Here is a 12,387-nt window from a genome sequence, read left to right as displayed (position 1 = left end):
TGACACGTTAAGTACTGGCAACAACTTCCTGAACCAAAAACGTAATGGGATATATCACTTAAAAGCTCATCCAAGGCCAATAAGTTTTCTGTTAGATACCTGCTAATGCCGATTTGGGCCAGTAGAACATGAAAGCAAAGTTAGATACCTATAAAAGATGTTCACCAGAGAGAGCAGGAACAATCAGACCCCAAAGTGGGTGACATAATTCAAAGGCACCAGGACTGAATAGCTCTACTAGAACTCAGAACTAGTAAAATAAAGTTCTCAGCATATGTGGCCCTTCCATTACTCAGAACCCTCAGTCTCTTAAGTTAATTTACAGAGAGGTGAGCAAGAGGGAGTGTCTGATTAATCTTGCAGTATATGGAGAACACCTGTTACAAAAGTGATTTTGCTTTTTCCTTTAACAAGCAAAATTAAATCAGCAACACAAGCAGCAGAACAGCATTAAAGCATAGGCAAACTAGGTATGTGCCTCAAGCCCAAAGGTTTGGGGGCAGGCCCTATCAGATGTGCTGAGGACACAGGAGCCTTGGATCGCCAACTGTCTGGATTTTTTATAGGATTTTATAAATTTGTACATTACTGGGCTCAAGTCAGAATTATGGCTAAAGTGTCTGGATACTTTTCATAGTTTAGCCCTCTGTAGGTCTCCAATTCTCCCTATTTCCAGTGCAGAGACTGTGATAGGATTCAGAGGCTTCTAGTTACAGGAAGAAGAGGCTGAGCTGCAAGGGTTGGAGTAGGTGAAGGCTGAGCCCTGTATTGTGGGGGGTGGGCAGGAATGATGCATTTAAGAAGAATGGGAGAAAGTGTGAAGGATCTGCTGCAGGCTGAGGAAAAGAACTGGCAGCAAACACAAGAACTTTGCATGATGGTGTGGAGGTGGGGACACTGCCTGAGGGAGTACATGCACTTGTGTATGTTTCTGTGTCATATAAATAGAGACTCCCATTGAAAATGTGGGCTGAGCTTCCCTTTGAAAGTCCATTGCTACAAATGTACCTGTACACATACTAAATAAAAGGACATTTTCGGCCCAGGAATTTATCCAGCTAGCTATTAAGTTTCTTGGGCAAATTCCTTTGAACACTGAATTTTTTTATTTTGCTGCTTCCATTTGTGAAACTTCTCTCACATGTAAAGCTTTCTAAATATATACCTCAGGCACACTGTCCCTTGGCACCTTTGGTTTGTAGCAGAGGCAATGGAGGGTGAAAATGACATGAGCAACTTCTTTGGTTCTTGGCTCACTGCTGCAGAGCTGCCAAGTTACCTAGCTCCAGGAAGGAGACTTTTTGGCCAGTGTGGTGACTGAACTTATAAACCAACTCAGTGTGTTATTTGTAGTCCCTGATACTATTAAGTTAAATAAGTGCTTCAAGTCCCATAATGTACCAGGACAGGGTTGCAGAAATCCAGACTAGATCAGAATTTCCTTCCTGCAACTGGGTAACTTGGCATCTCTCCAGTTCTAACCATTAAGCCTCTCCATTTGAGGCATGTGCTTGCAGGGTCCTCCTGCTCACTTACAAAGTATTGCTGCCACCACGCTTTCCCTGCTACTTCTGGAGAAATGAAATGTTGGGAGGGAGGAGGAAGGGAAAACCTTGGTAGGGAGGCCCACAAATATATGTTTGCCTGGGGCCCAATATATCTTTAATCCAGCCCTGTGTGGGATTCCCAAACTTAAGACTAGACCAGCATCTGAGAGAACTGTGCCATGAAGCAATCTGAGAGCTGAATAGTTTATACGGACAGAATTGCTTGACCAAAGGCACTGCTCTTAACTAAAGATTGGTCCAGGATGTAAGAGAAATAAAACTATGGCTTGAGGACCACATACCCCCCCCCCCCCCCTCCTTTGCAGAAGCTTGTTAGTGATGAAGACTTCAAAATGTAATCGTGGTAGCAGTGGCTCTGGTCTGATAAGGTTTAACACTGTTAAGAGACATACCAGCTTGATCATAGCAAAACTGAATACATTATATTAGCCAATTTGCAAAGATATGCTTTGCCATAGCAGTACTTAGATGGCTTAAGTCAAAGGAGACAAAAAGGTATTCAGACATTCTAATGGATTCTGTCTTTTCCAAGTAAAGTGAAGATACATACCTGTAGCAGGTATTCTCCAAGGACAGCAGGCTGATTGTTCTCACGATTGGGTCGTCATCCGCGACAGCCCAGGAGACTGGCAAAATTTTTCATAGCAAAAACAAAGAACTATCCAGAACGCTCTGTCACGCGGGCCGAACACACCGCGCATGCGCGAACGGCTTCCCGCCCACAACGCGAGTGTGCCCTCCTTAGTTTAATAAAACACAAAACAGAAAACTGGAACAACTCCAAAGGGGAGGAGCCTGCTGTCCTCGGAGAATACCTGCTACAGGTATGTATCTTCACGTTCTCCGAGGACAAGCAGGCTGCTTGTTCTCACGACTGGGGTAACCATAGCATCCAGGCTCACGCAAAACAAAGAACATTGGTCAATTGGGCCTTGCAACAAATTGGGCCTTGCAACGGTAGAGGACATAACAGAGATTGGCCTGAAACTAAACACAACTAAGTGAGAGTGCAGCCTGGAACAGAACAAAAATGGGCCTAGGAGGTTAGACTTGGATTCTAAACCCCGAACAGATTCTGCAGCACCGTATAGCAGTCCACTGCAGTGCCCCCTAGGGTGCCCGGTTGATGTCCTGGCATGTCAGGGGGACCAGTGCACTACGAATGCTGGCTCCTCCCACAACAAAATGGCTTGGATTTGGTCGTTTCTGAGATGGGCATCCTTGGTTTCCATTATCGCCGAAAATCAAAACAACCAAGTCTAAGGACGACCATCTCTAAGGTTGACCTAAATTTCAGGATTTGGGCGTCCAAGACCGTATTAACGAAACAAAAGATAGACGCCCATCTCATTTCAATAATATGGGTTTCTCCGCCCCTTCATGGGGCCATCCTACAAGGACGTCCCCAGGAAAACGTGGGTGTCCCTTTTGATTATGCCCCATGTGTACCATGAGCAAATTATTCTACAACTGAAGGCTTTGCATTGGTTGCTAACTTTGAAGCAAATAGGGATCAAAGTTCCTATTTTTGATGTTTTGTGCTGTGCATAAAGGGTACTATCAGTTATATTCAAGCATTGGCAATATCTCAGGTACACATAAGACCCTTGCAGTCCTCAGATAACAGGTTTGCTAATAACTGAAGAGCACTTTTCCAAAACTCACTCTTGTCCATCTTTATGTCAGTTTTTAATTTTGTTGATCAAGGCAAGATTCATTTACTGTAGCTTATTCCTGTGCCAAAATTCACTAAGCCCACTGTATTTTAATGACTTTGTGTTGAATATTCTGTGCAAAACCCACTCAGTCCAAAAGCCTCTACCTATTTTTCTCGAAACTGCTGTTGATGGACTAAAGGGCTCATTTTCAAAGCACTTTAGATTTACAAAGTTCCATAGGTTTCTAGACTTTGTAAGTCTAAGTGCTTTGAAAATATGGCTCTGAGTGAGTTTTGGAAAAGTGCTCCTAAATTCCTTCTATCAGGCATATTTAACTATTACAAGAGATCATGCATGGTCCACTGCCTGTCTCATTTATGAAATTGGCTACCTTTATCTCTTCATATGGAAAATGATTTTCTTTCATTTAACAGGGAAGTTAAGGCTTCCTTTTTTATATTTCAACTTTTTTATTATGAAAAATCAAAGCAATACAATATAAACTTCAAGCATAGTGTGTATACAATGTTTCTCTTCTATTGCTCTGTTTAAATACAGCACTTACAATTGACGGCCTTAAAATAATATGATCCCCTTTCCCTGCTCCCCCTCCCACCCTCTTACCCCTCCCCCTTCCCTCCTCATCACCTATCTCCCTTTCCCCCCCAATTATCCCATGTTGTTCACCATACACTGTAGTTATTATCCATTATTCTATAATAAGGTATTAACAATGAGACTTTGTCCTTTCTGAGTCATTTTATCTAAGTAGCATCCCCATATTTTAAGAAATCGGATTTTCCTTTTGCAGTGCCCTTTAGCCTCTTTCGCCTCCCATACCAGTAACTGAAGTACCCGGTTGCGCCAATGCCAAAAAGTCGGTGGATTGGCCGTAGTCCAATGTTGCATAATACATTTCTTCACTACAAGACATAGTTTTCGATATAATATTGTTTTGTCAGCGTTCAGACTCAATTGTGGCTCTTTCAGATCTAGTACTAACTGCAGTGGATTCATTTCTACTCCACTGCACAGTATACAAGATAGGTAGTTAGCTATTTGTCTCCAGTAGCGCTGTATTAATACACATCAAGGCTTCCTTTTTTAAGATTGTTTTTCCTGATTGCTTGATGTTGTACTACTAATTTATTTTATATATATTTTTGTGAGCCACTTTGGTCAAATGCATTTTTTGGATCAGTGGGTTACAAATATTGTAGATAAATTACAGCCTCAGAATGGGAGAGGAGAAATATAGTGGAAAGAAATAGTCCACTAAACATAAGAGTTAAACTGGATCCTGAGCAGACTGATTACCATGGCATAAAGAGGAGCATAGAGTGGATTATGTCATCTAGAGCAGAGTTTGGGATGGATCTTTGTAACTGGCTCCTGGATTATCTTTGCAGTAGCCTTTTACAAAGCCATTGAACATGCTTTGCAGAAAGGAAATGAAACAGAATAGGGGGGATTCATCCACCACAGTATCCAAGAGATTAATGGCTTTTTACACAGACTGGACCAACAGGACCCCATTGCACAAAGCCATGTCACCAAGTTGGTAGCAAAAGCAGAGAATTTGTGCAGGCAACAGAGAGGATCTGCATCTGTTCTGCATCAGAGGAATCTCTGTAATGAGATATCAATGATGCAGATGTACAGAACGTATCAAAACATATAGAATCTTACACTGAAGCTAGCACAGTAACTTGGTCCATGCCAGTATGATGAAAGTGGGACTTCTCTGGTGCACAAAAAAATAAATAAATAAAAATCACACAGGAGGCAGCAAGTTTCTTTCACTTCAGAGCAATGCCTTGACTGAGAATGGTAGCTGGAGACATCCTTGGAACTATGTGCTTTAGATTGTTGCTCCTACTCAAATCAATATGCCAGTGCTGAGGAACCACGTGCTTTCAAGTTGAGAAGCCTCAGACAACATCTGCAGCTTCTTGTGACTCTGGGCAAGTCACTTAATCCGCCACTACCCAGGTACAAAATAAGTACCTATATATAATATGTAAACCACTTTGACTGTAACATCCCATCCCCATTTACACCTACTCTGAAGAAATTTTGCAATCCCTTTTCTCCACATGACTTTTTCGGCCACGGGAAACCTGCAAAGAACAGGATCTAATGAAATGTGCAGAGTGTCAGTTTCTGTGCCCAAAACTTCCTCTTTATTTTCAGGAAGCATTTGTCAGATTCATAATGTTTGTGAAGCTGCAAGAGACACTGTTTCCCGGGGAACATTCTTCCATAATCACAGCAGTTGCCATCTATCTGGGTCCTACTCACCAACAAGGCAACTCTCATGGTGTCAGTCAGCATACTCCTCTTACAGGAGGGACAGGCACAGAATCCAGATTTAGCCTGTACCATGGGCTCATATTCAGAAAGAAAAACTAAAGCTTAACAAGAAACTATATATTTGACCCACTGAGAGAAAAGGTACCAAAAGTGGGATATTTATACCACAAGATAAGAGGGATATCAACTGCATAATCCTGCAAAATTTCACCCTCAGGTATGGACTAATTACATTTTAAAAAATGAAAAAAACATCAATAAAAAAGTAATTACCCCAGAAATCACATACCCTATAGGTACCTTTTAGACACTTACAGTTTTTAGGCTGTAGAACAAAAACAAACATCAAAGTTGTGAAATACTTTGCATAGTCCCTTTCTACTGGCCCTACAGTACACAAAACTTTCAAAAATAAAGTTGCCCAAATTTACCCCTCCAGATCTTTATAGCCTTTACCTCTGTTATTTGTAACCCCACGTTTGGTACCTATTCACTCAGTGGGTCACATACACTTTTTTTTTTTTTTTAAGAGGACTAATAAAAAAAGAAAAATTAGAAGAAAATGATGAAGACTGTGTCAATAACATGAAGAAAATGTCTTCAAAATGCATATAAAGAAAAGTTGTTTTCACATCTATTTGGCAGAGCAGAAAAACAGAACTGAGACGATTGAGGGACTATTGCATATAGGAAGGGCCAGACATGCTCAGAACTTTAGATTAGTTCTGATCTCTGTGACAGCTGTTCTGTTCTGGCGTCACTGAAAGATGTCACCCACTTCTATGGCTCATTCAATCCAGCTTGTAGATGGAGAATATAAGACACATCTCTAATCTGGGAATAATGCTTCTAGTCATATGTTACAAAGGAAAGGCATCCAGCTAAAAATTTGGCATTAAATGCACACTCCTCAGTTGCTAGTAACACTTATTTCAGCAAGATCAGTCTGACATCAGCTTATTCCCTATTCTGCTATATAGCAGAGGTGGGCAACCACGGTCTTTGAGGGCCACACCCCTAGTCAGGTTTTCATTTCCACAATAAATATGCATGTGATTGATTTTCATGTACTGCTTCCATTATGTGCAAATAGATCTCCATGCATATTCATTGTGGAAACCTTGAAAACCCAACCGGATTGTGGTCCTCGAGGACTGTGGTTGCCCACCCCTATACTATAGGGAGCAGATAAATCAACATTATGGCAGCTGTTAGTTGTTTAAAAATCAAAATGTTTTAGTGAGACATTCTAGTTTAGGATAAAACATGCTCAATGAAACATGAATACCACAATAAAATCTGGTTCACTACTTTGTAAAATGCCAATTTCCACCACTGTCAAGCAAATTTGAGAAGAATATGAGGTGTACTAGAGAACAGCCGAAGCAACAGGCTATATAATGTATATGACATGATGTCTATTCTCCAGAATATGTTATGATCTTAACAAATAAAACACACAAATACAAAAAATATTATGCAAAACACTATCAACACCACTATGTTAAAGTAGGTGGAGAAGTAGCCTAATGGTTAGAGCAATGAGCTGGGAACAGGAAGATCCAGGTTCAAATCCCATGGCAGCTCCTTGTGATCTTGGGCAAGTCACTTAATCTCCATTCCTCAGGAGAAGGCAATGGCAAACCACTCCTGTGTCATGCAAAAACCTATGAGGGGATGGGGTGGGGTCCCTCATTATGTGGTCATCAGGCATCGGTGCAACTCGAGAGCACATCTAGAACTGGATGTTGACGTCGAGTTCAAGATGATGTGGTTTGCAAAATCTTAAACAATTGTTTTTTAAATAAGAATCAAAAGAATATGAAGAAACCCATAAAACAGATCTGCCAGTACATTTGTAACACTGGTTAAGAGGCTCACAAATTTTTGACATCCTTGGCAAATATCAAACAAGGAAGCCAAAAAAAATTAATTTTATTAGCTTTTTTTAGTTAATGTGGATTAATAAAATGTCTTTTCGGCTTCCTTTCTTGGTGTTTTCTGGATTCTTCTGCAAAGGATTTCCTCTTTCTGCAACTGGTTGACATTCTCTGCTACTGTTATTTTAAATAAAAACGACGACAACTGACCTACCTTGCTTGGTGCTGCCTGTGTACTTGTCTTTCCCTCTGGTAGTTTCCGTGGAGAATATACAATGTCAGATATATCATGTGGTACCTATGCAAGAAAGCACAGACCTGAAACTTACTGCAACAACATCTGAGTAATATTAAAAATAATCAAATCAACTGTGGTATCTTAACAAAATACAATTGCAGGATTTGAAAATAACTATATAGGTGATGGCAGGTAAGGATCACTTAGCTTATTCTCTCTGCTAGGTTGTTTCTGTCTCTCTGGTTCTCTACCATTTTGGGTGGTACATATAGGAACTGACATTCAATGTAAATTTAAACCTCCAGAAACGGCTCCTGGACGATTAAAAATTGCTTGTCCAGGGCTAAGCAGGCATATTCAATGACACTTAAACCACTGAAAACGTCCGGTTAGAGCCCAAGTCAAAACCAGTTACTCTCTGGGCGTTCTGGGTCAGAGAAGGTACTTAGCCAGTTAAGTGCCAATATTCATCGTTAACCAGCTAGGATAAACACAAAAATAGGACCGTGTAAAACACAGTCCTATTTTTGTGTGGTTCATCATAGTCAGTTAAGTGCTGAATGGAGAAATTAGGTCTTACTTGATAATTTTTTTTCCATTAGTCCTTCCCTCTATTCCAGGACTTGTGGGAATAGTTATGTCCATCAACCAGCAGGTGAAGAAAGAGAACAAAGAACTAACTAACTGTGATATATCTATAGTGAGGCAGGCCAGCTCTTCAGTATTTATGTAGACAAGTAGTAAAGAAATTTTCAGAAAAAGACACAACCTTAAACCAACCTGTAAATCTAACAATTTCTGCCACTCTTATTCCTCTGGAAAACTTGTAGAGAGGGTGCACCAGGTATGAGAACCCCAGTAAAAAAGTGAGCACACTGCTGTCCACTCAGAAACCACGGGTGGGCTCCTAGAATAGTGGGAAGAACTAGTGGAATGAAAATTATCATCAGGAAAGACCGAATATCTCCTTCCATTATGTAGCTTTCCACTATTCCAGGACTTGTGGGATGTTCAAAAGCAATCCTTAGAGAGGGTGGGCTCCTGGCACTGCTGCCTGAAAAACTGAAGTTCCAAAAATGACTTCCGAGCAAGCCACAACATCCAACCTATAATGCTTGGCAAATTTATGAAGAGATGACCAAGTCACTGCTTTAAAAACATCCACTAGAGATGAAAGGCCTCAGCCCAGGAGGCAGCTTTGCGTCTCATAGAATGAACACACAAAGACAGAAGGGGGTTACTTCCCCAGCAAATAGGCCAAGGCAATAGTCTCTTTCAGCCATCTAACAATTGTAAACTTGGACACAATCAGGCCAAATTTCCATTTGCCTAAATGTACAAAAAGCCTGTCTGATCTTCAAAATTTGTTTGTGACCTCCAGATACCTGAGGAGAACCCTATGCACATCTAGGAGCTTCAGGGAGAAATAGTGAGACTCTCCACGCTCCCTGTGAAAGGATAAAGTTCCATCGATTAATTAATACGAAATGCTGACAACCACCTTAGGAAGAAGGAAAGAACTGTTGTGAAGAATATTGCTGTTTCAGTAAAACAGAGGAAGGGATCCTGGCAAGAAAAGGCCCGGAGCTTAGAAACACGACGTGCTGATATAAAAATGACTAAAAATGCTGCTTTCAGCGTAAGATCCTTCAGCTTTCCTGAGAGCCTCGAACGGAGACTTCTGAAGATCTCAATCTGGGCAAGGCAGCTGGAAGGGAAGCAGCTAGTGGCCCGCCTAGTGTAGTGTGCTGGTAAATATTTAACAACAGGCTCTCTCCCCGGTCCACCTCTGCGCCCCCCTCAAAATTGCAGAGCTGGCTATAGCCGGGGAGAGAACCTGGGGTGGGGGGCAATGCACTACTCTCTCCAGGAAAAAATAAATTAAATGATCCCAGGTTCCAATCTAATTCATGTTTAATGTGGGATAAAATGCCATAAATAAGTAAATAAATATAAACTTTTAACATTGAGCACCTGATTCTCAAAGTGGACATATTCCAAATGACAGTAAAATTATTTTTTTTCTACCTTTGTTGTCTGGTGACTGTTGTTCTGATCATGCTGGCCCAGTATCTGATTCTGCTGCTATCTGTCCTCTTAACTTCATTTCCAGGGCTTCCTGTCCATTTATTTATTTATTTATTTATTGCATTTGTATCCCACATTTTCCCACCTCTTTGCAGGCTCAATGTGGCTTACAATACATCATGAATGGTGACAACATGAGAAAATACATTTAGTGTTACAGAAGGATCGTGGGAACATGATAATAAAACATAATATTAGTTTAACAAGTAAAAGTTGTAAGACATTTCTGGATATATGTATAGGAGTGCTCATTTATTGATCTTTGTGGTATGCTTTGTTGAATAGATGGGTCTTCAGTAGTTTGCGGAAGTTAGTTCATAGGTTGTTTTTAAGTTGCGTGGTATCGCGTTCCAGAATTGTGTACTCAGGTAGGAAAAGGTTGACGCATGCGTTATTTTGTATTTTAGGCCTTTACAGTTGGAGAAGTGAAGATTAAGGAATGTGCGGGATGATTTTTTAGCATTTCTGGGTGGTAAGTCTATCATGTCTGACATGTAGGCTGGTGCATCTCCATGAATGATTTTGTGAACTAGGGTGCATATTTTGAACATGATGTGTTCTTTAAGTGGGAGCCAGTGTAGTTTTTCTCGTAATGGTTTAGCACTTTCATATTTTGTTTTGTTTACTTTCTTCTTCATTTCTTGCCATACATCCGTAAGTAAAAGCTGAGTCCTCCGCAGACTTGACTGTCCAGTGGATCCCGCTTCTGCCTATTTTCTCCATCCATGTGCAGTTATTCTCCTCTCTTCCTTTTCCCTAATCTCCTTCCTCTCTCTTCCCTCCCCTCCATCCATGTCCAGCATTTCTTCTCTCTCCCTTCCCTCTCCTGCATCCATGTTGTAACCAGGTACCTCTCTGGTGCAGCCAAGGATAGAACAATCTCCTCTAGCCACAGGCTCCCGGTACAATGAAGAAATAGATGTCCACCAGTAACTTCAATCTTAAGGACTTTTATTCCATGCAGGTTTCTAGTACACAGTTCCAACAGCAGCATAGCACATACCAGGATTCAATACCGGCTTTCAGGCTCCAGTCTGGGCTCTTTATCCAGTGCACAACAAACAGTAATTCAATTCCCAAGACAAACAGTTCTTTCAGTTCATCATCACAGTTCAGTCAACAAGCAGCAGTTTCTACCTGCTATCCTCTTTACCTTCAGGAGAGTTCAATATTTTAGGGACTCCTTCTACCCAAGGGTTTTCCCCTGCATCAGCTTCACAGTGAATTCAATACTTTTGGGACTTCCTCTCACCCAAGGAATTTCAGCCTGCTTCAGTACTTTAGGGACCTCCCTGCCCCAGGATTTTCAGCCTGCAACTGCTTCTCTCTCCTGAACTGAACTCCACTCCTGGGACTCCTTCCCACCTGCCTAATCAATCCCTGGCTTCAGCTACTACCACCAATCATTCTCCTTCCATTAGCTTCCTCACACCCAAACCAGCTGAGTTAAGCATTAGACTAAGCATTAGACTAATGAGACCAATGATGAGCTCCTGCACACAGGGTTTCCTAACTCTTGTTCCGCCTAGTGGCAGCCCCTCTACACAACCTGCCAGCTTACACCCATGTCTTCCCTGATTGCAGCTAGGAGTCCAGTCCGGGTTCTTCATCTCACCCTCTGGCTCCTTGCCTGCAATGCCTTCTGGGACTTGTATTTCAGACAAACTGCCTTAACCAACTATCCTGGAGGTGACTTTATCACAATGTCCAGCATTTCTTCTCTCTTCCCTCCCATCCATCCATGTGCATCTCCTTCCTCTGTCTTCCCTCTCCTGAATCCATGTCCAGAATTTCTTCTTTCTCCCCTCCATCCATATATCTCCTTCCTGTCTTGCCTTCCCTCCATCCATGTCCAACAATTCTCCTCTCCCTGCCCTCCCCTCTATCCATCCATGTCCAGCAACTCTCCTCTCCCCTCCCCTCCATCCACCCATGTCCAGCAACTCTCCTCTCACCTCCATCCACCCATGTCCAGCAACTCTCCTCTCCCCTGCCCTCCCCTCCATCCATGTCCAGCAACTCTCCTCTCCCCTCCATCCACCTATGTCCAGCAACTCTCCTCTCCCCTCCATCCACCCATGTCCAGCAACTCTCCTCTCCCCTGCCCTCCATCCATCCCCAGCAATTCTCTTCTCTCCCCTGCCCCCTCTATCCATTCATACCCAGCAATTCTCTTCTCTCTCCTGCCCCCACCGTCCATCCATACCCAGCATTTCTCTTCTCTCCCCTGCCCCCTCCATCCATCCATACCCAGCAATTCTCTTCTCTCCCCTGCCCCCTCCCGTCTATCCATACCCAGCGATTCTCCTCTCTCCCCTGCCCTCCCGCTCCCATCCATGTCCAGCGATTCTCCTTCACCCCCATCCTCCCCTCCCATTCATATCCACCTGCCCACCCTCTTCTCCCCCCAACATCCTCATTTTTCTTCCTGCCACTGTGCCACCCTATGGGGTTTAAATCACTTTTATTACCTCCGTTGAAGCCGCCGCGTCATTGAAAGCCCTGCCCATCTCTAGCTTTCCTTTCGTGAGTTCGTTCCCTCAGAGTCCCGCCCTTGCGGAAAGAGGAAATGACGTCAGAAGGCGGGACTCTGAGGGAACAAACTCACAAAGGGAAGGCTAGAGACGGGCAGGGCTTTCAAT

At 42.5% G+C, this 12,387-nt stretch overlaps 1 protein-coding gene across 10 annotated transcripts in view; it reads right to left on the bottom strand.

The window, feature by feature from the left end:
- Window positions 1-12,387, bottom strand: part of FGFR1OP (FGFR1 oncogene partner) — a 192,372-nt gene that overhangs the window by 115,376 nt on the left and 64,609 nt on the right. For all 10 annotated transcript variants that reach the window (XR_003942774.1, XM_030209094.1, XM_030209092.1 and 7 more), the window contains one exon: window positions 7,634-7,717. Coding sequence is in view for 9 of the 10 variants with exons in the window: in XM_030209094.1 (XP_030064954.1) it covers window positions 7,634-7,717 (84 nt within the window). In the remaining variant the exon portion in view is untranslated. The remainder of the gene's footprint in view (window positions 1-7,633; window positions 7,718-12,387) is intronic.

Source organism: Microcaecilia unicolor, chromosome 7 (genome assembly GCF_901765095.1).
Source record: "Microcaecilia unicolor chromosome 7, aMicUni1.1, whole genome shotgun sequence".
NCBI classification, from domain to species: Eukaryota; Metazoa; Chordata; class Amphibia; order Gymnophiona; family Siphonopidae; genus Microcaecilia; species Microcaecilia unicolor.
The sequence above is the reverse complement of the archived record's forward strand: the minus strand, read 5'-3'. Positions and strand labels throughout refer to the sequence as shown.